The sequence below is a fragment of the Neovison vison genome, chromosome 2, assembly GCF_020171115.1.
Source record: "Neovison vison isolate M4711 chromosome 2, ASM_NN_V1, whole genome shotgun sequence".
NCBI classification, from domain to species: domain Eukaryota; kingdom Metazoa; phylum Chordata; class Mammalia; order Carnivora; family Mustelidae; genus Neogale; species Neogale vison.
The window spans coordinates 234138529-234161974 of record NC_058092.1 but is presented as its reverse complement, the minus strand read 5'-3'; the positions used below and the strand labels follow the sequence as shown (position 1 = coordinate 234161974).

Here is a 23446-nt window from a genome sequence, read left to right as displayed (position 1 = left end):
GTGCTCCTGTCCCATCTGACATTGCTTAGGAAGAGTTCCTGAGATCTAATTAAGATCCATCCGTCTCCCAGCTCTGTCCCAGTGCCCTATAAGGACTGCCAGGCCATAATGAAAGTTCTCTTACTGAAAGACGCCAAGGAGGATGACTGTGGCCAAGATCCGTACATCAGGGTAAGTACCTGAGGCTCTGGGTCCCGCCCAGCACCACACTATCTTCCTAAGGAAGCTAATGGGGGGGGGGCAGGTGGGGGGTCTGTGAACCCTCTGAGGAGCTGACACAGACTAAGTTGGTCCTATGACCCTTTTCCTTACTTTCCAAACAACCCTAGCCAACCCGGAACTGTATTCTTGTATTTGTAGGAATTAGGATTATATGGACTCGAAGCCACTCTGATCCCTGTTTTATCATTTGAGTTTTTGTCTCTTCCCAGTTTTTCTGAGAAGGTAAGGTCTGTCGGTGTCTGAGTACCATAATTTCTGAGTCTCTAGACCCCTTGCCAACCCGAGCTGAAAGGATTTCTTCACTGCTCCCTCATTTTACTACCAGACTTGCAGACAAGGGCAGCGCAGCCTCCCCAGGCTCCAGTGCACGGGGCTATGAGTCTGTCCCTGTGACAGTCCCCAGCTCATCCAGGAAGCCACGCTGATCTGGAGGCAGGGTCTGGGGAGGGGGCTCCCAGCTGTGCAGGCCTTTCCAGTGTGTCCTCCTGTTCACCGACCTGTCCTGACCACGCACTTCGCTATTTTAGAGGCCCCAGGTTGGGCCACTGGGGTAAGACCGATGCTCCCCCGCAATGTCAGGTCTGCCGCCTGGGAGAGCAGGGATCCGTCCTACCGGACACTAATCTTAGTAAAGCCTTCCGGATGTTTGCCATCAAAGCTTCAGTGCTCAGGCAGCCCTCACCAGCAAGCACCCTGTCCCAAGAGGGGAGCACCTTCAGGGCATCTCCCAGGAGCCCTGTTCTAGACACGTGGGGAAGAGCCAGCTGGTTTCATGGACTAGGGGTGCCCAGCCATGCTCCAGGGCTCCGGCCACCTTTAGCACCAGGTTCATCCCTCTTGCTCTTTATAGAAAGCCTGTTTTCTCCTTTGGGGCCAAATACTACACGACTCATTCAGGAATGTGCCCGACAGACACTGGTCCCGCACCTGTTAACGCCCCATGCGCTGGGCTGTGTGCCGAGGGAACGAGGTTAAGAAGGACCCAGACCGCCCCTTACAACAGAACAGTCCCTCCTTCTAAAAAAAAAAAGAAGGACCCAGACCCACGTGCCTTTCCAGAAGCATCCCTGAAAGGCCTCAGAGATCTCATCACTTGAGATCTCTTCTTGGACCTCGTGGCCACACAGATCCTGGAGTTTCCACAGGAGCCTCTCCCATCACCGCCAGCCAGTGTGGCCCCTGAGGGCTTTTCTGGACTCTTGTCTAGCTCCCTATGCTACAGTAAGTCGGGGCACAAGGCACGTGTTCAAGTCCTGGCCCTGCCTCTCACCATGGGCCAGTTCCTCAGCCTCTCCAAGCCCAAGTCTTCATCGATGAGAGGACAGGAACCTCACACAGCTCCTAGGGAACTTAGAGTGAGGGACACAATATGTAAAAAGAGCAATTTTCAGTAAATGTTGTCACAGTTACTATCTTTGAAAATCATGGCTTCAACATGGATATTGCCCTTTGAAGAGTCCAGTGGTTTTTTTAAAGATGTATTTATTTCCCTAGAGAGAGAAGGAGGGAGAAAATGTGAAGGGGAAGAGGAGGCAGAGGGAGAGAGAATTCTCTAAGCCAATCCCCTTCTGAGCATGGAGCCCGATGCCAGGCTCCCTCCAGGACCCTGGGCCAAGTCCAGAGAAGGCAGCTTACCCGACCGAACCACCCCAGCGCCCCTTGAAGGTTCCAGCTTTAGTACAGATGCAGATCCAGTCTGCCCTCCTGCCTGCATCCCACCCAAGCCCCGCTGGGTCAGATGACCCCCGGGGTCAGATGCCCCGCCCCCCACTCCTGCTACACTCCCACCCTGCATGCTCTTTCCTAGCTCTTCCCTTGACTGTGAGCTGCTTGAGAGAAATGCCATGAACAGTGAGTTCATCTGCGCACCCTGAAAGGCCTAGAATAGTTCCCGGCATCTAGTCAGTTCCCGGCAGGTGTCCAGGGAAGAGTGGGTGGATGGCTAAACGATGCATGGATGGATAGAAGGAATTAGTTTTGTGAAGCGTTTGGAAATCTGGAAAATGTTGAACTTGGCCGTCGTGTAAAATGTCTTTGTTGCGGTTTGGTGCGTAGCTGTCTCATCCTGAAGGCTATGGAGGACTCATTTTTACCAGCCCCAGAGCAGTGGAAGCAGTGGAGCTGTGTTTGGAGAAAGACAATAAAACGGAAGGTGAGGGGCCTCTCCTGAATTCCACTGGACTTCCTTTACTCTGATTCTCCTGAGCAGGGAGACCGGATTCCAGAAATAGATTGTTCAGGCTTGAAACATCTCAATGACTTTGAGCTCAAAAAAGTATTTACGTACCAAGCTAGTTCATGTTTGTGTAACCTTTGGAGGAAGCAGAAAATGGCCTCTCTCCTTATAAGCAGACTCTGAATGTCCCACACAGAATGACAGGTCAGCCTTGTGGTCTCTGAACAGAGCGGGCACCTGGTGGTGTCACATGACAGATGCTGCCTTGGGAAACAGAAGACAGGGCAGCCCCCAAAGTCCCCAGACCCTGAGGGATTCATCTGCCGGTGGTCATTTCTCTTCTCAGAATATATTGGTGGCAGTCTCTTTCCTCGAAGAGATGATGAGAAAATCCATCAACTGGTGCCATGCCAGGTGCTCAGTGACATGATCATCTCAGTCCCTTCTTCCCACGCCCTCCCTCCCTCCCTCCCCCATCAAAACACAGCCCAGGCTTCAGACTGAACAACTACAGTAGTCTTTCAATCAAATAGCTTCGTTGCTAACATTTACGGAGTGCCTAATGTATGCCAGGCTCTGTTAAATACTTTACATTCGGCATCTCCTGTATTCCTGGACCGCTGGCCAGAGGCATGCGTACTGTGGTCATCATGTCAGCGGTAGAGATTACTTTAAAAAAATACAAATCTTTAAAAATAAATAAATTAGTTAATTAATAAAACGAAATTTCCCATGGGAGTGTAAAGGGTAGCCTAACACTTAAATGTTCGGGAAAGTCACGCTCCTAATCGGATTGTAGGAAGGGAGAACTCATGTGTCCTTGTCTTCTCCAGTAGTAGTGAACACCCGGTGGCCTCAGTGTGTATTCATCCAGCTCATTTTCTCTTTGTATTTCTTTAATCCACAGTTAAAGCTGTTTGTTTGTGCCCTAAAATCGTAATGTTCTCTGTTAAATTTTTCGTGTTTGCTCACGAACCGGAAAGTTATGGTCTTTACTTTGACTTAATGTATACATCCGAGATTATAGTTTCTTGACTGCTTTCAAATACATGTCCTGAATAAAACCAGTTGTGTAGGTCTATTAGACACTAAGTTGCTATTTTTACTTTTATTTTTTATTTACTTTTAAGTAAATTTATTTAAATAAATTTATTTATTTCAGAGAGAGAGAGAGATCGCAAGTAGGCAGAGAGGCAGGCAGAGGGGGAGAAGCAGGCTCCCCACTCAGCAGAGAGCCCAACGCGGGGCTCAATCCCAGGACCCCGAAATCATGGCCCGAGCCAAAGGCAGAGGCTCAACCCACTGAGCCACCCAGGCGCCCCTAAGTTGCTATTTTTAAAGAACAGTGACTTTTTCTTTAAAAGTCTGCATTTTTAGGGGCACCTGGGGGGCACAGTTGGAAGAGTGTGTGACTTTTTTTTTTTTAAGATCTTATTTATTTTACGGGGAGGGGAGAGAAAGGAGGGGCAAATGGAAAGGGAGAGAGAGAATCTCAAGCAGACTTCCCATGGAGCGCCACACAGGGCTCGACTCCACGACCCCAAGATCATGACCCGAGCCAAAACCAAGAGTCGGACACTTAACCAGGTACCCCAGGCTTGCAACTTTTGATCTTGGGATCATGAGTTCGAGCCCTATGTTGGGTGTAGAGATTACTTAAAAAAAAAAAAAAAAAAAAATTTAATAAAAGTTTATATTTTTAAACTTCAATGTCACCTGCAAATTCATTCTTCAAGTTATGTTTATTTTCTGGTACATACTAAAAGTGCTTCTAGTACAACTGTGGAAAAGAGTTAATACTCTAAGCAAGGCATAATGAAACATTTATGAAGTGATTTTTAGAAATTTGACTGCTGAATATGAACAGAACAAAAATGGATTTTTAGTTTGAGATGCTGTTCTTTATACGTGGTTATTAATAGTTTGCCTTGTTCACAAGTGTCTTAGGATGAACAAGGAGCTCTGGGCAGCAGTCCAGATGGCTACTGTGGTGTTTGCTGCTCACATCTAATTCTATGTTTTACAGTCTGGAAACATTCTCTGAGAGAAAAATGGAATGCTAAGTCAGTGTATGTGGTCGGAAATGCTACTGCTTCTCTAGGTAAGCAATCAAGGTAAAGATAAAACACCAAAAAAATGACTGTGATGTAGTGATTTGTAATAAAAATGTGTATTTGGCTTTGTCCCTGTCCCTGGGACAAATCTCCTTTATAAAATTCTTGGTATTTGCTAAGTGATAAGAAAGATGAAGTTGCCCCCTTTTTTTTGGAAAGCTTTACTTATTTATTTGAGAGAGAGAGCTTTCACTATACCCTTACCAGCAGCATATTTGACTAATTATTCATAAATATAATAAGCAAAATATCATATTTTAAACTATAGTTTTTGGGGTTTTTTAAAAATTTTATTTAGTTGACAGACAGAGATCACAAGTAGACAGAGAGGCAGGCAGAGAGAGAAGAAATGAAGCAGGCTCCCTGCTGAGCAGAGAGCCTGATGCGGGGCTCAATCCCAGGACCCTGAGATCATGACCTGAGTTGAAGGCAGAGGCTTAACCCACTGAGCCATCCAGGCACCCCTTGTTCTTTTTTAAGCAAACAAGGTTAAGTCATTGGGGAATGAAAAACTATTTTTCTTCTTTCCTGTAGTCTCTGTTATTACCATAGTCCCCCTTCTGTACTCTGGTAACAAATGTGGGTTGGATTGGATCATTTGCTCCCAGAATCAGGCACATGGTTTACTAACTATTGCCTGTTTGTTATGAAGGATATTTCAAAGGATAGGAATGAACAACAGATGGAAGAGATGCCTAGAGTAAGGTGGGGGGCGGGAAGGGATGCACTTCCACACCCCGTCCCGGTGCACTGCCTTCCCAGCACCTCTCTGTGGCACCATTTGGGTTTTTATGAAGGATTCATTACATAGGCATGATTGATTAAGTCATTGGTCATTGGTGATTAATTCAACCTCCAGCCCCACTCTTCTCCTTGGAGGCAAGAGACTACCCTCTCTAATCACAAGGTTGGTTCCCCTGGCAACAAGCCCCCATCCTTCAGGGCTTTCCAAACACCACCATTAACATAAACTCAGGTGTAATGGAAAGAGCTCTGTTATGAATAACAAAAGGCAATTTTAGAGGCTCCTGGGTGGTCTCATTCAGTTAAGGGTCTGACTCTTGATTTCAGCTCAGGTCATGATCTCAGAGACCTGGTCTCAGGTCCAGGTCATGATCAAGTTCCCAGTCGTGCTCTGCACTCAGCAGGGAGTCTGCTGGAGGATTTCTCTCCCTCTCCTTCTGCCTCTCCTGCTTGTCCTGGTAAAGGTATGGACAAATATTTTCAAATATTGCTAAATGGCATTAGAATTTGGGTCATATATTTTCAGAAATACTTGTTCATATGTATTTAGAAGTTCTGTTACATTGGTGCCTGGCTGGCCCAGTCAGTAGAGGATGCAATGCTTGATCTCAGGGTTGTGAGTTCAAGCCCCACGTTGGCCATAGAGATTACTTAAAAAAATAAATAAAATCTTTTAAAAATGAAAAAATAAAAAAATAAGGCTCTAAAAAATAAGCTTTGTCCCTTCTGGCCCACTAATCCCTTTCCTGATAATCTAGATAATCTCCAAAACAGGAGAAAAGAATCGGTTTTTATATGCAAATGTATATCATAGCATTATTTATAATCATGGAAAAAGGAGAGCCCCCCAATAGGGTAATAGTTAAATAAATTATGATACATCTATATGATGATTATATAGTTTCTTCTTTATATACTTTTTATTTTGAAGGAAATTTACAGAAAACTTAAGTTACAATACAAAGAACTCAATCTTTCCTGGACCCCTGGAGAGTAAGTTGCCAACGTGATGTCCCACCAACCCCAAATAGTTGAATGTAGGTTCCCTACAAATGAGCACATTGTTCTGTATTGCTGCAACTTACCCATTCCAGAAATTAACATGCACATGCTAGTACCTCTTACTTCTCCGTAATGTCCATCGTGGCAGAAGGATGGCATTCAGAATCCTGTCTTGCCTTCGTCGGCATGTCTAGTTAGTTTCCTGAAGGCCAGAAAGGTGCCTCTGTCTGTCTTTGGCTTCATGACCTTGACACTGGCCAGTTGTTTATAGACGGTCCCCTAATTTAGTGTGTGGGCCTGGTGTCCGTTTCCACTCTGAGAAACATTTCTATCTTCTCTTTGCTTCAACTGTTCCATTCTCCTGAGCTGATGTGCAGCTTTGGGGGGGAGCCAGAGGCAGCTCTTGGGCCAGAGGGCTCCTGCAGGATGGCCCCTGGTGACCTCAGTGCTCACACCACTGTGACATCCCCATCTCTTGAGCGGCGAGTTGCTTGACTAACGAAGAGCCGGTGCGTCACTTCAATACAGAGCAGCTTGTAGCTCGGGGCTCTGTGGACCAGTGAAGAGGGGATCAGGCCTTGGTTGCCAAGGAAATCACCCCCACTCTCCCATGCCCCTCCCCAGATCAGTTAAGAATTTGCTTACACCTTCCTTTCACTGTTTCTTTTTTTCTGAAGTAGAAGAGGAAAGAAAATTCTCGTGGCAACTTTGGACTTACACATCACTTCAGCTCTCAAACATGACATGTTTGTAAATGGTCCTGTTCTCACGCCACCTTCAGGCTCGTCTCAGTGGCACCCCGTGCAGGCTGCATCTCATTGTTCTGTCAAATGAGAAGAAAACCCAAGAGCAAAAGTGGGGATACGGGATGAGAAACCTGGGACAGAGCCGGCTAGTGTGGGCCGGCCTCCCGTTGCTGCAGATGGCAGAGCCTGGTCCTGTGGGATCTCCCGTCTCTTGGGAGACAGGTGCTCGGCAGGCTCAGCTGGGACCCACACTGCTGTGTGATTGAAAGCTATGTCTCTTACTTTTACCAAAAAAAAGGAAAAAACAATCTCTTAGGAGAAACTACATTCTACCTTAACATGAAAGTCAGTCACCCAACTTGGGAACCTTCTAAGTTCACCTTCCCAGACATGCTGTCCCAGAGGACCTCTGTCTAGTGAACTGCTGGATGCTTCTGTTCATCCCGAAGCCCAGCAAGAGTGTGGAGAGTGAGAGGAACTTGAACATGGACAACCAGAGGAGTCCCAAGTCCAAGTGTTAGTCATCTTTTGCTGCATAACAATTGCCCAGAACTTAGCGGCCAGAAACAATAAGCATTTAATTTCTTACATCGGTGTCTGTAACCTTAATGTGTCTTCACATCCCACCTGTTGATTCTTATGATTTGCCTTTGTATTAAGCATTTTCTTTTAAGATGTTACTTATTTGTGAGAGAGAGCGAGAGCGAGCACAGAGGCAGGGAGAGAGCAGGCAGAGGGAGAAGCAGACTCCCCGCTGAGCAAGGAGCCGGGAGCCTGACGTGGGGCTCCATCCCAAGACCCCGGGGTCATGACCTGAGCAAGCACTTAACCGTCTGAAGCCCCCAGGCGCCCTGCACTAAGAACTTCCCTCCCCTTGAGACAACCGCACAGTACCTTCGAGCATAGGCGTCCGCCAGCAGGGGGGCTCACCCCAGGTTTACCCGAGCTCCCGACTGGGCCCACCACGGCAGTCCTCGCCTGAAGCTCTTAAAGGTAAAGAACACGATGGCAGGTTCGTCTGGGGGCAGACGGGTTTGTTTCACAGGTGGGAGTCCCTTGAAGCTGCCCTGTCACCACGGCCTGGGGAGCCCCCGGAGACGGGCTTGCCTGTGCCCGAGGCCCTGGGCCGACCTGGCACCCGCTTAGCGCAGAGCCAGCCTTGCCGCCACAGGGGTGGAGACCCTCCTGCGAACATCCCTCCCCGACCTCCACGGAGAGCCTCTGCGGGCTGTGGGTGGCCACACAGCCAGGCCCTGTCCTCGCAGACGGAGCGGACAGGCGCTGGCCCGCTCGGGGCTCTGCTCCCTGCTCGCAGGAGCCCTCGGCCCCGAGCTGGTGTGGGGACGAACATCTGCGCCAGGGCTCCCTGGGCTCCCTGGGCACAGGGCGCGAGTCTCGGCGTGGCTCCTCCCGTCTAGTCGCCGCGGGAACCGGGCGGGCGAGCCGACGGTAAAGAGCGACATCACTGCGGTCTTAGGTCCCAGTTCCGTCCTGGGGCGTCTTCAGGGCTGTGGTGTACTGAGACCCTCCCAGTCGTCGGAGGAGGGGCGGCCCGGCCGGGGCGGCCGTGCGCTGTAAGCAGGGCTTTGTTCCAGAACAGAGTTTACGGCGGCATGTGACTTTTGACTCTCGGGCTCGGGACACTAGCAATGACCTGTAAATGAAAAGCTGACGGTGTTGATGTGAAAGCTGCAGTTTGTTATTAGCCGACGGGTCTCACGTGAATCCTAAAGAGAATGGCCACAGCCCCTCCTCCGTCAGGGGGTGCCGCAGCCCGTGGACAGGTGGCGAGTGCGGACGGCGCAGGGGCCGCGGCCGCCCTCGGCATCATCTGCGGACGGGCCAGCGTCTCCCGTGTGGAGGGGTGCACAGGGCCCTGGGGTGGCGGGGCTGCTCCTGCCGCGCTCCTTGACGGGGGCTGCTCACCCCTCAGCCCAGAAGGCCCGTAGTTGAGGTGCCGGAGGTCTTTGTTGGCAGGATCCCGTGGAACCTCTCCTGCCCTCCCTTCCGTTTCAGTCTGGCCACGTCAGCCCACAACACCCTTCTGGACGGGGCTGGCCTCATCTCCCCGACAGAATGAGGCCCCTCGCTTGCCCTGTGAGACGTGGCAAATCCTAAATGCTCTCCACCTCCTCACCGGCCGGTAAGAAAGCCGCCTTTCTTCAGCTCCCCCTGGATGGCCAGGGTTCGCTCTCATCATCTTGTAAAATCTTTAAAGCAGTCCCCTGTGGCTGGTGTCCTCCCCTCGTGTAGATGAGCTCAGTGGGGCTCAGAGAAATGGGCGCATGACCCAAAGCCACACATCTAGGAAGGATGGGCCCAGGGCCCAGCGCCCTCACGTTGGACCCGGTGCCTGCTGTCATCCCGTACCAGCCTTTAGGAGGAGACGTTCCTGTGCATTTGCACATTAGCAAACAACCCAGGAAGGGAGGTCTTTAAGGAAAACACTTTTCTTTTATTGTTTTTCAGTGAATAAAATCGGCCTGGACACAGAAGGAGCAAACTCTGGAAATGCAGAAAAGCTTGCAGAATACATTTGTTCCCGTAAGTAGAAAAAGGTCACCCCAAGTGACACCCATTTACTCTTTATTTGTTGGCCTCAACCCCCCCACCCCGGGAGAGCAACATTTTCTGGGTGCGTTCTCTGTGGTGATGCTGCTTGGCGCACAGTGTGCAGGTTGCTTGTGCAGCCAGGAGTCAAAAGCTGCTGAGAAGCCACAGGCAGTTATGCCAGGGTCCAGGGGTGAGCACAGTCCTGGGAGCCTCAGGGTCCTCGGGCCCATTGGACTGTTTTGAGGATCACTAAGCCTCAGCTCTTCCAGGGCGAGAGGAACATCATGTGATTGGGTTTTTCCCCAGCAGTTCATGGTGTGGGATGCCTGTGTTCCAGAATGATCCAGCGCCAGGCTCTTTATTTCTAATGTTCTTAGGAGATAGTGGTCACCATCAAACAGTAACAAAGCCATTCTGCTTTAAAGTAGAAATCAGTGTACATGGTGGGGCTTGGCATTCCCCAGGGGGTTCAGTGCTTCCTTGGTTCAGGAAGATGAGCGGTTCCATGGGTGGGACAGCATTCAGCTCTGTCTCCAGGGCAGATGACCTGGCGGTGTGCACCAGTGATGCCCGAGTTCTAGAAAGAGATGGAAACTGAGTCGTTCCTCACTCTCAGGTCCGGAGGCTCCATGCTCTGCACACACAAGCAGGAAGGGTCTGTGTCGTTCTGAGATAACACACGGGTGTTTCCATTGACGGACTCAAGGCTTCGAGGGGAGATAGGGACACACTCTGCCTTATCTCCGCAGAGACTGGGCTGCACCCTTTGCGAAGCCTTTACTTCTTTTTCTCATTTGTAACCAGCATGCCCGTGTGTCCTAATAAATCTTCAGTCGCAGTTAGAATATCCAAATACGAATCCTTCTTGACTGCTAATAGGGACTTTAACCTTGGTTTTACCAAGGCATCAATGATTTTCTCCCCCAGCAAGCTCTGAAACTGGATTTTAAAAGCTAAAAATCTACTTCCAGTGTTTGCGGTCAACAGGCCAATTCGTAGTTACTGCTTCTCTCTTTTACTTAACACTTTTTACTATGTGTCAGGTGCCGCTGCAGGCTCATAAAACTATTAACGCATTTAGCTCATTGTTCTGGCAGAAAATTCTCCCCTTCCAGGAGATCCGCTCTAATGGAAAAGCAAGCACCAAATAAATGGTAGAAGGGGGCATTATAGCATTCTGCAAGAGAGGGGGTGTGCCTGAGTCAGGCAGAGGGACATGTTATTTGAAATGTCCCTGGCTCGGGGGCTGCCTGCGGCCACCCCTGCAGCCTCGCCGACAGCCCTGCTGTCCGGATTCTCCACCATGAGAATCTCTGCACGGCCGCATCTCCCAGCCCTGCCTGGGAGACCGAAATCAGTGCCGACCTGGCAGTAGATGGAGCTTTCCGGCCACAAACATGTTCTCCAGTGAAATGGCATTTTTTAGAAAAATCAGCCTTTTTACCTTAATTTCCACATTGACTATTTATGGAGTCCCCAGCCCCTCTGCACAACCCTCTCCTGGGATTTTCAGCGCTCTTGCTGGCCCTCACCCCCACAGCCCTGTTAAAGGAATGGGCGGCCTCTGAGCCCTGGGAGTCACCATTCTGAGTCCTCTCTGTTGGGTGAGGCCCCTGCCAGGCCCCCATCTCTCCCTTTTGTTCCGGGAAAATTCTCACACCTCTGCAGAACCAGCCAGCATCAGCATTGGCCTGTGTGAGTTAAAAATCTGCAGACAGTAAACTTCTCCCCCACAAAAGATGGGTTCTTTGCCTCTGACTTCTTGAAGGGGGTAGGTCCCAGGAAGGATAGTTGTGGTAGATCTCCACTTGGCAGAAGAGAATTCTACTGGGGCATCTTCAGGTTTTCCTCCTTTGCTGAGAGTGTCACGGGTTTCCACAAAGTCAGCTGGGTGGATTGGGCCTGCATGCGTGGCCTGGCTCTCCAGGCACTGATGGTACGGTGAGAGAAGACAGTCATCTGCCCTGTACCAGGACACACATGCTAAGCTCCCACTTTCTGAGCTAGTGGCCAGCTATCCGAGAATAAGCGCGAGCAACTCAATATTGGGCCAGATCTTCCAAAGAGATGCTTTGAGGAGCAGATGCTGGAATCTTCCAAAGGCCTCTTGCACACGTCTAGAGCTGGGCTTGCTGGACCGGCAGGCCCTTGGTTTTTCTGCTGGATTCTCGAAGCTGCCCCAGAGCAGGTGGCTGCGGGGCTCTGTGGGAGCAGCTTTGGCCCCAAGAATCCTGCATCCCCTGCGCCTAACTTCATGGATGGAGGGCACTGGAGGGACGCCTGGGCTCTGGGTAAGAAATTTCCACCTGAACATCACTTTGGAAATTTGTCTCCAAGGATGGCATCTACAGCACATGAAACATTCCCTCCCACTGGAAAAGAACAATCAGTGGGCATCTATTATCTACATTCAAATTGTTCCCAATTCCTTGTGTTCTTTTATGTCCATGCTGATAGTTACAGAACAGCTTAAACCAAGAACACATTGACCAATACGCCGTTATTGAATAACCTGGAAAAAGGAAGTTGCCCCTGTGGTTGGGCGTGGCCTTCGGGGAGATGGTGCTGGATGGGAAGAGCTTGGGTTGTCCCTTCCTCTGACTGCAGTCCCCACAGAGATGTTCGGGGAGATCAGATGGGGACAGAATAATGCGCTTGTGCATGAGCAACAGCCACTAAGGCTTCTTCCAACTGATGGATGGACGTTGGAGGGGAGTGGTTAGTTCGATCAAAATGTTCACATTTGGGGAGGCTTCGCCCATCGGTTTTGTTGGATGGTAATGTCTCAGGTCAGAGCGCAGACCACATGCCGTCTTCGTTCTGCAGAGAGCCTGGAGCTGGACGCACCCTTAGGTCTTCCTAGAGTGGAGATGGGGAGCTAAGTGGGAGGCAGGGCCCTTCTCAGCAGGCTACCCATCCTGTGGGCACTTAGCCGGGTGGCCACTGTCCTGAAGGGACAGTAGGCAGGCAGCTCGTCTCTGTCTGGGGATGGCTGCCCAGCCACATGTGGCTGCTGTTTCCTGCCACCTTGTGAGCGTGGGTCCCGGCTTCTGACTATAGCCAGGTGCAGAGTGGCATGCTTGCTCGTGCCTGCCGCCCAGCGCCACATCAAGACCAGAGGGGCTGGAGGGGCCTGGGGAACAGCGGCCCCGGCATGTGGGGACCCCCATTTTCTGAGCTCCGTGACTGAATACTCTGCGATCTTCCTACAGCAAGGTCAGCTTCTTCCCTCCCACTTACAGTCACCAGGTGGGCTGGAGCTGCTGCTCCCCATGTCCCGGGTATATGCACCCCCTTCCTGAAAGGGTTAACAAAGTCTGGTTCTTTATCCACAGGGGAGTCACCAGCATTGCCCCTTCTGTTTCCCTGTGGAACCGTCAAAGGAGAAATTCTGCCGAAAATGCTCAAGGATAGAGGTGACGACAGTGCACTGGCTTGTGGGTACAGCCCCCCGGTCTGCCCTCTCAGGGCTGCCGGGAGCCTTTGCGGTCCGCATTTGGGGTTGGCTGTGTGGAGCCCCGAGGGGAGGGTGCCGCCCCTTATGGTCACGTTCGGTGTGGGGTGCAGGCTGCTGTCCTGACCATAGCTAGGAGCCCACAGGTGTCACATCCTTTGCCAAGAGTATGGTAGTGCTGGTGCGGATGGACCCTGGGGCAGGTCCCCGTACAGAGGACAGTCTCAGGAGGGAGCCCAGTGTTCACAGTGGAACAAAGCGTTTTCTGCTTTTGATTGTGCCCAGGGATCCCCATGGAGAGCATAACTGTCTATCAGAAGATCCCACACCCAGGAATCCAAGTAAACCTCAACAGCTACTATTCTAAGCAGGTGGGTGGTGCTTGCAGGGGGAGCTTGAGGTGGGGGGCTGGGGGGGTTGGGGGCAGGCACCTGAGTGGTGGAGGCCTGGGGACAAGAGGCCCAAACCCTGTGCATCGTCCCACCATCCCCAGTTGTATGACTTCCCAAGGCTCCATCTCTGTATCTGTGAAATGGGAACAGATCCCACCTGTAAGGTTTCTAGAAGGATGAAAGGAGATAATATGCATAAAGCCCTGTGGATTCCACCCCAGACCTAGTGGGGCTGGGCAGCCAGGGGCCCTCATGCAACTGTCCATTGTGTGGGGCCCTGGGGGAGCCGCAGGGGCAGAGGCTGGGAGGGGAGGCGGGGCCCATACTGGGAAGGCCCACAGTGCCCACCGAAGGTCTGCACTGAATTTGGGAAGCCACAGGAGCCTCTGGAGGCTTCAGGCAGGATGGTGGGTGGTGCCTGTTCTAAGCTTTTCCACGTCTGTACTCAGTGGACTGCCTCCCCTCCCTCTCCCAGGACAGGCTTCTGAATGGCTTGCTGGCTCTGGACGTCCCGTTAGTGCAGACCGAAACAGAAAGGCTGTGCAGCCAGTGTGCCTTCTGTCTCCTGAGAAGGGACGCAGAGCTGACAGGGAGCGGGCCTGGACCACCGTCTCACTCATCAGGGCCGCTCTGGCCATGTGAGCTCGTGGCATCGTCTGCTCGGCTGGGCATGGGGGTCCACGGTTGCCATGTCCTCTGGCCAGACAGACAGACCCGTGGGCCAGCGGAGCGATGAGGAGCAGCACCCAGCCTCCCCAGAGGCACCCTGCCCTCTAAATGGAGCCTCACCTGAACTGGGCTTTGGCCTAGGGAGCAGAGGCGGCCACGTCCACCAGGAACCCTCCTGCTGTGACTGTGTGGGGGCTGCCTCCTGGGGCTCCAGGGCTGATGGCACCTGGCTAGAAGAACCAGGGGAACGTTCTCTCTTCTTGGCCTGTGCCGACAGACTGGTCTTGTGCTCTCCCTGCAGGGCGTTCCAGCCAGCATCACGTTCTTCAGTCCCTCCGGCCTTACGTACAGCCTCAAGCACATTCAAGAGTTATCTGGTGACAGCATCGATCGAATTAAGGTGAGGTATTCAGTGGGCTTTTGGTCTTTTCAGATTTTTAAAAATTCTTGCCAATTATCCTAGAGTTTCCGTGTAAAGTCAGAGCACTCCTGACCTAGCAGACAGCATGATGTCCACTCGTAGCCCTGGAACGGCCGGGCTCTAGAGTTCTAGAATTCTCCAGCATCACTTCCTGGCTGGTGCTCTTGGACAAGTTACTTAATCTCTCTGAGCCTGTTTCCTCATTTGTACCATGAGGACAATGATTCCTCTGTGGCCTTTACAGACACGCAGTCACACCTTATCTGCGGGGGATAAGACCTCCAGCTGGATGTCTGAAACCACAGCTGCTACCCAGTCCCGACGGTGTGTGTTCTTTTCTACACATACATCCCTGTGATGAAGTTTAATTTCTACATCAGGCCCCCTCCGAGATTAACCACCACTAACAATAAAGCCGTTACAGCAGTGTCTTGTGATCACGGTGACATGAACTCTCAGGACGCCTTGCTGTGGTGCACGCACCCTCCTCCTCCCGAGATGTGAGATGGGAACGGGTCTCCGTGAAGAGACAAGGGGAGGGGGTGACGGAGGCCAGTGACACAGTGTGAGGCTAAGCTGGACTGCAGTTGACTGCGGGGAACTGGCAGTGTGGACAGTGAAACCGCGAGTAAGGGGGCGGGGGCTGCTCAGGGAGCTGCAGTCGAGGGGGCTGCGGCCTGTGGTCTTCTCCGACAGAGGAGTCTCAGGACGGGATGAGAATTTGGGCCAGTCCTTGGCCAGAACCCGGCACGCGTCCTAGAGTCCTTTCCCTGGTTTCCCATCGAAACATCCTGGCTTTATCGATTCTAAAAGCCATTCCCTCTTTTCATGTCTTTTGATTCAAAAGCTTGACATTCCCACTTGTGAGGGGCCCCATTTGCTGGGCGTCTACAAGTAACGACGAGGCTTCTGGGGCCTGTGACAGGAAAGCTCTTGAACTGGCTGCAGTGGGACCGAGGAGAGGGCAGAGGACAGGCCGCCAGCACGCGCGTCCTCATACACGGTGAGCGCCCTTGCTTTACTCCGGGTGCGTCTCACGGCCTGTGGACTCAGTGCCGGCTCCCGGTTCTGCAGGGGGTCCTGGGCCCAGAGCAGTTGTGTGTCTCGCCCTAGGTCTCACGGGCGGAAGGGATTTGAACCCAGGAAGACGAGTGCCACCTTGTTAGCCGTGGTGACACCTGAGCCATGGCCGGCTGATGGAACATTTCCGGGCAGTCTCTTGTAGAACGCGCCCACCGGTCCAGTGGTAGGAATCAGGCAAAACTGGGACCACTGTCCTGACCACAGGTGAAGCAGCTCAGGCCCAGAGAGGTTAAATGACGGGAGAGGAGACGCGCAGGGCTGGAAGGATTGAGAAGATTAGAACCTGATGTGCAGGCAGTTAGTGACCGGCCCACAGTCCGCCCTTTCCTCCCTGGAGGCTGGGAGAAGCCGGGGTGCTGGGCTGCCCCCAGTTCTTGCCGCTGTGACGGGCCCAGCAGCCTGGTAACCGCCGTCTCCACAGAGCTGCTCTTTAGGCTCTCAGGACTGCCTTCCTCTGCTTATCAGCGTGGTGCTTTCGAGGCTCCCCCGGGCTGTGGCCTGTCAGGACTTTGCTTCTTTTTGTGGCCATGGGAGAGTCCGCGCTGGTGCCACAGCACCACGGCTTCAGCGACGGGCGACGGGCACTGGCGCTGGGTCCGCTCCGGGGCAGGCAGGAGTGATGCTGGGCACCTGACTACAGTTTTGAAGCGGACGCGTGTTTCCATTTCTCTTGAGCATGAACTAAGGAGGGGAACTGCTGGGCCGCACGGTCACTTTAGGTCTAACTTCGGTAATTTTGAAGAATCAGCATCTTCCCGAGTGGCTATAGCTCTCTGCTTCCGCACCAGCCGTGTGGGAAGGTTCTGGTTCCTCCGTGTCCTTCGCAGAACTTGTCATCTTTGTCTTCACGCTCAGAGCCGTCCTGGCGGCTGGGGGTAGTTTTCCTATGACCCACGACGCCGAGCAGCTGTCCCCGCGTGTGCTGGCCATTCTGTTTGTCCTCGGGACAAGTGTCTGTTCTCATCCTTGCCGTGTGTCTTGTGGCTGGTGCTGCTGGGCTGGGCGAGTTCTCGGTTCCCGGATGCAGGCTCCTCCACAGATGTACGATGTGCAGAAATTTCCCCGTCCCCTGAGTTGTCTTTTCCCCTCTGTGATGGTGTCCTCAGAAGCAGGACAGTTTTTCCATTTTGGTAAAGACGCACTTAACGTGGCTTTCCCTTTGCTACTTGGGCCGTGAGTGGCAGAGCTAATCCCAGGTGTGAAGACTCGCCCTGTGTCCCTTCTGTGTTGATGGTCTCCGCTCTCACACTTAGGTCTGGGAGCCACTTCGAGTTCACGAGTGTGTCTGCTGTGAGGTGGGGCCCAGCGCCATCTTTTCCTCAGGGAGTTTCTCGAGGAATAGCTGCATCATGAGGTGGAGCGGGGGGCGGGGAGCTTGGGCTTCCAGGGGCAGCAGCCTCTGTCCTGTGGCTCTGACGTGCCCCAGAAAGTGTCCTGAGATTGTTCCCTGCGCCACACGTGGCCCCAGGAGGGAGGATGGAAGGGGGCGCCAGGTAAGGGCTACCATCGTCCCAGACCTTCCCCGGGCAGGGGTGCGTGCACCCAGGGTTGGGGTGGGGTGACGTGCGTGCTCTCCCCGCCAGAGCAACAGGCCTTACTTCCCCCCGTGCTAGCCTGCCATGCAAGGGCAGCTGTACCCCTTCTACAGGTGAGGACACAGGGCCAGAGGGGCTACGTGACCTGTGAGGACACCTGGGCAAGGGCTGGGGTCACCACAACGGAAAACCACATTCAGCCCCAAGCGAGGCTCTGCAGGTGACCATCAAACACGCGATGTTCAGGGAGAAAGGAGTCCTGCTGACCCGGCTCAGGCCACCAAGCATCTCACTCAGAGGAACCGTGTTCCCCCGCCGAGCGCTCATCTGTGGCGGGCCCCGGCCAGGTGCTTGCTCGCACCGGCCTCTCGTGATCCTCGCAGCGGCCCCTGGGGAAGGCTGTGACCCTGTTTTACAGATGAAGGGACAGAGGCCCAGAGGCGGCAGGTCACTTGCTAGGGCCATGGTGCTGCAGGGCTAGGATGGGAACCTGACCCTCGGCTGCTGAATTTTCCTGGGGAGGGAGGGTGCGTGGGGGGTGCAGCCGGGGCCCCGCCATGCCCGGAGCACCTCTCCCACTTGACTCTCTGCTCCACGTGGCCCCCCCAACCAGGGCAGAACCGTGGGCCGCTGAGGCTTGTGGAGAGGTGGCCAAGACGGTAGGAGGGGAGGCCGCACGTGAGCCCCAGCGACCCGACTGGCCCCAGGCCCTGCCCCACTGTCCTCCCGGCCCCGCAGGTGTGCTGAAGCTCCCCCTCTCTCCCCCCGCAGTTTGCCGCCATCGGCCCCAGCACAGCCCGTGCGCTGACCGCCCAGGGCCTGCGTGTGAGCTGCATGGCTGAGAGCCCCACGCCGCTGGCCCTGGCCAAGGGTCTCCAGGTGGCCCTTCAGGCCCCCAGCTGCTGAGACGGTAACCATTCCCGCTGCGCTGCTGTCCCCGGCCCAGGGCACTGTGCTGCCGCTGCAGGGAAGCCGTGAGCCTTCGGCGGGGCCTCCAAGCCTCGGCCTCGTGCCTCTGCAGGGCCCCTGGGGCTGGCGAGAGCTCCTCCGGCAGAAGCAAGAAAACCAAATAAACCGCCTGGCTCCCGGCGCCGACTGTGTTGTCCCTCGCTGTGTGTGGTTTTGCACACAGAGCCGTGTGTGCGGGGGAAACAGATGCACCCACGTTCCGAGAGCCGCCAGAGCCGGCAGGCACAAGAACATCTGTGTAGGAAGCAGCTCCATTCATCTTAGAGAAGGGACCCGAAAGTTCCTGCCTGGGCGCTGTGGGCAGTTGCCATGCCAATAAGGAGAGATCGTCGTCCCTCCCAAGCTGAAATGCAGCTGAGGCCAGGCAGGGCCATTGAGGGACGGGGAGGTGGGTATACACAGAAGGCCTTTGTCTGCACGGTGCCAGGCCTGCGGACAGGCTTGGGGACTCTGCCCGCAAACTTTATTTCCACTTTTAAAATCTTGGCCTGGAACCTGAGCTGGGTAGACTGCAACCCGTGTCTGTCCATTCGGTCACGTGAGCTGGTGGGAGGAAGGAGGGGTGTCTGACCTGGCGGGTGTGTCACGCTGGCAATCCTGCCTTCTCCTTCTTGTTCCCCTTAACGATCTGAGGCGGGGACGCCACTATGACTCCCGGTTTCTCTGGGGAAGAACCTGAGACTCGCGGCATTAAATGCCTTGCTTAGGGTCACCCAGCGAGTGAGTGACCAGCCAGGATGCTCTGCAAGGGACTTGGGGACGTAAAGCACAGAGGCCCAAACTGATGGCACTCCGGAGCTGCCTCACCTCCACGTGACCTCGCAGAAAAGTGAGGACCTGGTGATAATTAGTGGTGTGACCTGAGTGGAAGTTCTGCGGGTACCGTGACGGCCCCGTACTTTTTGTCCGCGGTCCTGTTTCTGAGAGCAGGTCAGAATCCATCCCACTGCTTCTTTCTGATCTGAAAGTCAGGTCTGGATCGATGGGGTGTGTTTAGAATCCCTGCTGCTCCCAGGGAGCCTTCCTCTGCTGGAGTCCCCTTTTCTGAGCCTAGGGAAGCCCCGTGCCCCAAGCAGCCCACGCTGAGGTGGGTGCTGCCACCAAGCAGTGCCCACCAGGCCAGGCTGCTGCAGCAGCATCTAGAGGCCAGCCTCAGGACAGAGTGTCGGCACCGGGACCAGAGATGGCTACATGAGCCTCAGCGTCCGAGGGCTGCGGTGGGTGCAGCTGTGCCACCCTGGGTGGTCGTGTGGGGCCGACGGGACCGGGGCTGGTGGAGGCGGTCCCTGACCATGTGCCTACAGGTCAGAGCCCTGCCAGATTGCTCCCGATTATATCCCCACACTTTCGCTCTGCCTCTGACCCACCTGCTGCCCACTGTCCCCTGTGTGCACATGGCCCCCGACTGCCATCACCCCTAAACAGGAGGCCCCACTGAGGTGTCACCTGGGTGAGGACAGGAACCAGCCCTCCCACAGTGGACAGGGCCTGGGCTGCTTTGCAGGGACAGGGAGTCAGTGCAGTGTCCTGAGGGTTCGGGAAGCTTGGGCTGGGGGAGCATGAAGACCAGGAGGAGGGGGGGAGCGGAACTCTCAGAGCCCCCGTCTCCCTGACACCGGGGGGGGGGGGGAGGTTCACTCCTGCCTTCTGAGCTGCAGGCTGCCCACCTGTCAAGAGCAGATGAGCTACTGCCTCCTAGAGGTGTGCCCTGCAGCTCAGAAAACTACATCTAGAGCTCCCCAAAGCTGCCTTGAGGTCTGCATGGAGAGCTTATGCTGGTGGGTAGTAAGCAGTGTGTCGTATCTGTCATACACAAACAATACTGCGCAGCATTTACTGCTCCGAGCTGAGAGGTCTGTCTGGTGGAAAGCGTTGCCGGAATGGCAAAGGCGATGTTGGGGTCACGGCCCCGACACCTAATGAGTTCTGAGTACCTGGGGATCAGAGACAGCACAGCGTTTGCCCTGGAGGGGCCTGCAAACATCCGGAGAGAACAAAGTCAGGAGGCAGCTGAGTTCCACATAAAGAGCCTGTATTTCACACAACAGGCCTGTGGCCTGGAGATAGGGGGGCAGGCCACCTCTCTTTGGACGGTTGCCAGAGCACCGCTCTCTGAGGTTCTGTCGCTGGGAGCCTCACCGCAGGGAGCTGGAGACAGCAGTCTCGGGTTGGCCTTCTTCCAAACCAAGTCACCTGCCTTTTGTGTCGATGCCATCGATTGTCATATGTCCCTTCGGAGATTGTATAGTAAGCATTAGATTTGATTTTTCTTTCTTTTAAAGTAGGCTCCAAACCCAGCATGGAGCCCAGCACGGGGCTCGAACCCATGACTGAGACCTGAGTTGAGATCAAGATCGGTCACTTCACTGAATGAGCCACTCAGGTGCCCCCCAGAATTCTTTTTTTTAAGCCCATTTCTTACAACTGCCTGGAGGTTCTCAGCTGGGCAAATCACGCTACTGATTGTACAAATCTCTCCGCCCTCCTCCCTTTCCCACTCACTTCAGTGTCCTGAACACTTTGCAGCAAAGACAGAGGACGCAGCACATCAGCAACCACGCGATAAGCAGTAAGCCGCAGCCAATGGCGATCATAACCTCCACGTCAGTGGCCATCGTCAGAGCGTCTCACACACCTGCGCAGAGAAGTGCGGGCAGGCGGTGACTGCGGCCTCCCTCCCCCAGCCCCCTCGCGACCTCGGCACACGTCCTTCTGTGGGGAAGCAGAAGCCCCAAACCACAGAGCCTTCCACGTGTAAGCGTGTGTGACTGCTCCCGGGGAGGCCTGGGGGCCAAGGCTGGCCATGGGGGACAGGGAATTGCTTCGCAGGTGTTGAGTGAGTGAAATGCAAAGTCCAGAGTTAAGGAAATCAGAAGATCAGGGAGTGGGAAGACTTTTTCTCCCATTCACGGGCAGAAGGGTGCGGCTGTAAGTCACACCCAGGCCTGCTCTTGGACAGGTTGTTTCCAAAAACCTGGGCCTTTGAGATCAATCCATAGTCAGAGGCAGAACTCATCCCTGTGTATCAGGCTCAGAAATCTCCCATGGGAATAATTAAGGGAAAGTCTCTTTCAAAATGTTATGCTGTGTGAAGCTGAGAATATGCAACCCCATATTGTACAGACATGTACTTCAGCGCGGAAAAAAGTCTTCAGTCCTTCCACTGACAGCTGGATCATGCCATCTCAGCATTTAAGATTTGAAGCTTCCAGCCAAATCCTTCCCCAAGAACAGATGAGGAGTGCCCAGCACAGACCAGGAACCAGCTTCTCTAGGAGCCCCTGTACCTCCTGTCTGTATTGTAGACCACCTGCTTTTCTCTGCCATTTTTTCTCCTAAATCTGATTTCCTTAAAATCCAATTTACCTGGAATAAGCAATTTAATTAAACAGTGGGAACCTTGTGACACCAGTCAGGCTACTCAGAGGTTTGGAAATAATCAGGAGAAGAATGTTCCGAGAGAAGGGTAAACAATCCCTGGGCCCAGGTGTCCCGAGCCAGTATGGAGAAAAGACCAATGTTAGGGAACAAGGCCCTTCCGTCATAAAGCCCTAGCGGGTCCCCCTGCCATCTTTACAGAGTGCTGCCGTGCACGTTTAAAGACCTGACTTTCAGAAGCGCCGTCTTCTGCCAGAGCTCGCAGGATGGACAGGCCCTGACTTGGTCTTTCAGACCCAGCAGAACTCAGGCTGTGTGACATCAACTGTCAGGACACCAGCACTCAACCACAGAGTTCTCAATTCTGCTCCGTGTTCGGAACGTTAGCCTCCCAGGAAAGACAGTGCCTAGGTGGCATCTTGAATAATTTTGTTCTAAATCATGCACCTGTGAAGGTTTTGGTTTCCCCAAGAGAAAACATTTAGGATTATCTTCTAATTGAAACACAGTTTGATGGGACGCCTGGGTGGCTCAGTTGGTTGGACGACTGCCTTCGGCTCAGGTCATGATCCTGGAGTCCCGGGATCGAGTCCCGCATCAGGCTCCCAGCTCCATGGGGAGTCTGCTTCGCTCTCTGACCTTCTCCTCGCTCATGCTCTCTCTCACTGTCTCTCTCTCAAATAAATAAATAAAATCTTTAAAAAAAAAAAAAAAAAAAAAGAAACACAGTTTGAGGGACACCACAGCAGCTCAGTCGGTTAAGTGTGTGCCTTTGATTTGGGTCATGATCCCAGGGTCTTGGGATGGAGCCCCATGTCGGGCTCCCTGCTCAGCGGCAAGCCTGCTTCTTCCACTCCCACTACCCCGCTCCCCTGCTCGTCCTTTCTTCTCTCTGTCACATAAAATCTTAAAAAAAAAAAAAAACACACACAAAACAGTTTGAGATTCCAATTAAAAAAAACAAAACAGACAACCCAATCATGTGGAAGGTGAATACGACCCTTAAACCTGAAAGTTGCACTTGGCTTTGGCCACACGGTGCAATAATTCTCTGTGGCCATTTATCCAGATGTACATGTCCGTTGACATGCATGCATATGTGAAGTGTGTTGCTAAATGCAGCTGACACATACACACTGTCATGACTGACACCTGTCAGTGTCACATGTGTGCTTATATATATATGTAAATGACATATGTGTATGACAGGTAGGACACAGGGCACAGTGGGAAGAAACTGCAGTAGGGCACCGGTTGTAGCCCGGCCCCTTTGGCCACGCGGTGCAGAGAGCCTGCCAGGCCGACTCCGTAATATGAGGGATGAGCTTCCCGGGCCTCTCACAGGAGTCCAGGTATATAAGCTGAGCAGGTCCGGTGAGCACGTGTAGGAACCAGCAGCCCCCCAGCGCTGGGGCCAGCCCCTCTCTGCTCTATGTAAATGTGGGGTGCCACGGTCACGTGGGAAGTACCACTGGGAGTCACTCGGCGTGCTTCTCATCTTCACTTGGTTCTACAGAAAGTATTCAGGATGTCCCTTCCAATCAAAAGCTAATTTAAAATGTGGGGGGCACCTGGCTGGCTCAGTTGTTAGGCATCTGCCTTCGGCCCAGATCTGGTCCCGGGGTCCTGGGATCGAGCCCCACATCGGGTTCCCTGTGCCCCTGCTTGTGTGGCCCCCTGTCACTGTGTCTCTCTGTCAAATAAATAAAATCTTAAAAGTAAATAAATAAAATGCAATGAAAGAGGCTGGAGTTGAAAATGTGAACTCTGCCTGTGTGCGCATGATCCTGTCAGACGCTGTTGCTCAGTTTTAAGGCATGATGATGGTGGTGTGCTTTGCTCTTCTTCCCCAACAGTCTATCCTGTAGAGACCCATACGGACATATTTATGCACAGGATTATATCAGATGCCTGGGGCTCGCTTCTGCAGCGGATGCGAGGCTAACGATGAGAAATTACATGAGCCACACCTGTCTCCTGACAGCTGG

General features: G+C 53.3%; 1 protein-coding gene across 9 annotated transcripts in view; it reads left to right on the top strand.

Annotated features, from left to right (window-relative positions):
- Positions 1-22045, top strand: part of UROS (uroporphyrinogen III synthase) — a 31466-nt gene extending 9421 nt beyond the window's left edge. For 3 of the 9 annotated variants that reach the window (XM_044240723.1, XM_044240717.1, XM_044240720.1), the window contains 9 exons: positions 72-171; positions 361-444; positions 2278-2374; positions 4425-4499; positions 9474-9548; positions 12893-12973; positions 13297-13382; positions 14374-14472; positions 20607-22045. In XM_044240723.1, the coding sequence (XP_044096658.1) occupies positions 109-171; positions 361-444; positions 2278-2374; positions 4425-4499; positions 9474-9548; positions 12893-12973; positions 13297-13382; positions 14374-14472; positions 20607-20744 (798 nt within the window). In that variant the 5' untranslated portion in view covers positions 72-108 and the 3' untranslated portion in view covers positions 20745-22045. Of the gene's footprint in view, positions 1-29; positions 172-360; positions 445-2277; positions 2375-4424; positions 4500-9473; positions 9549-12892; positions 12974-13296; positions 13383-14373; positions 14473-14737; positions 14923-15340; positions 15497-15606; positions 15896-17882; positions 19041-20606 lie in introns of those variants that run through there. The other 6 variants (XR_006383376.1, XR_006383377.1, XM_044240722.1 and 3 more) reach the window with 6 other exon arrangements.
- Positions 22046-23446: the final 1401 nt, after the last annotated feature.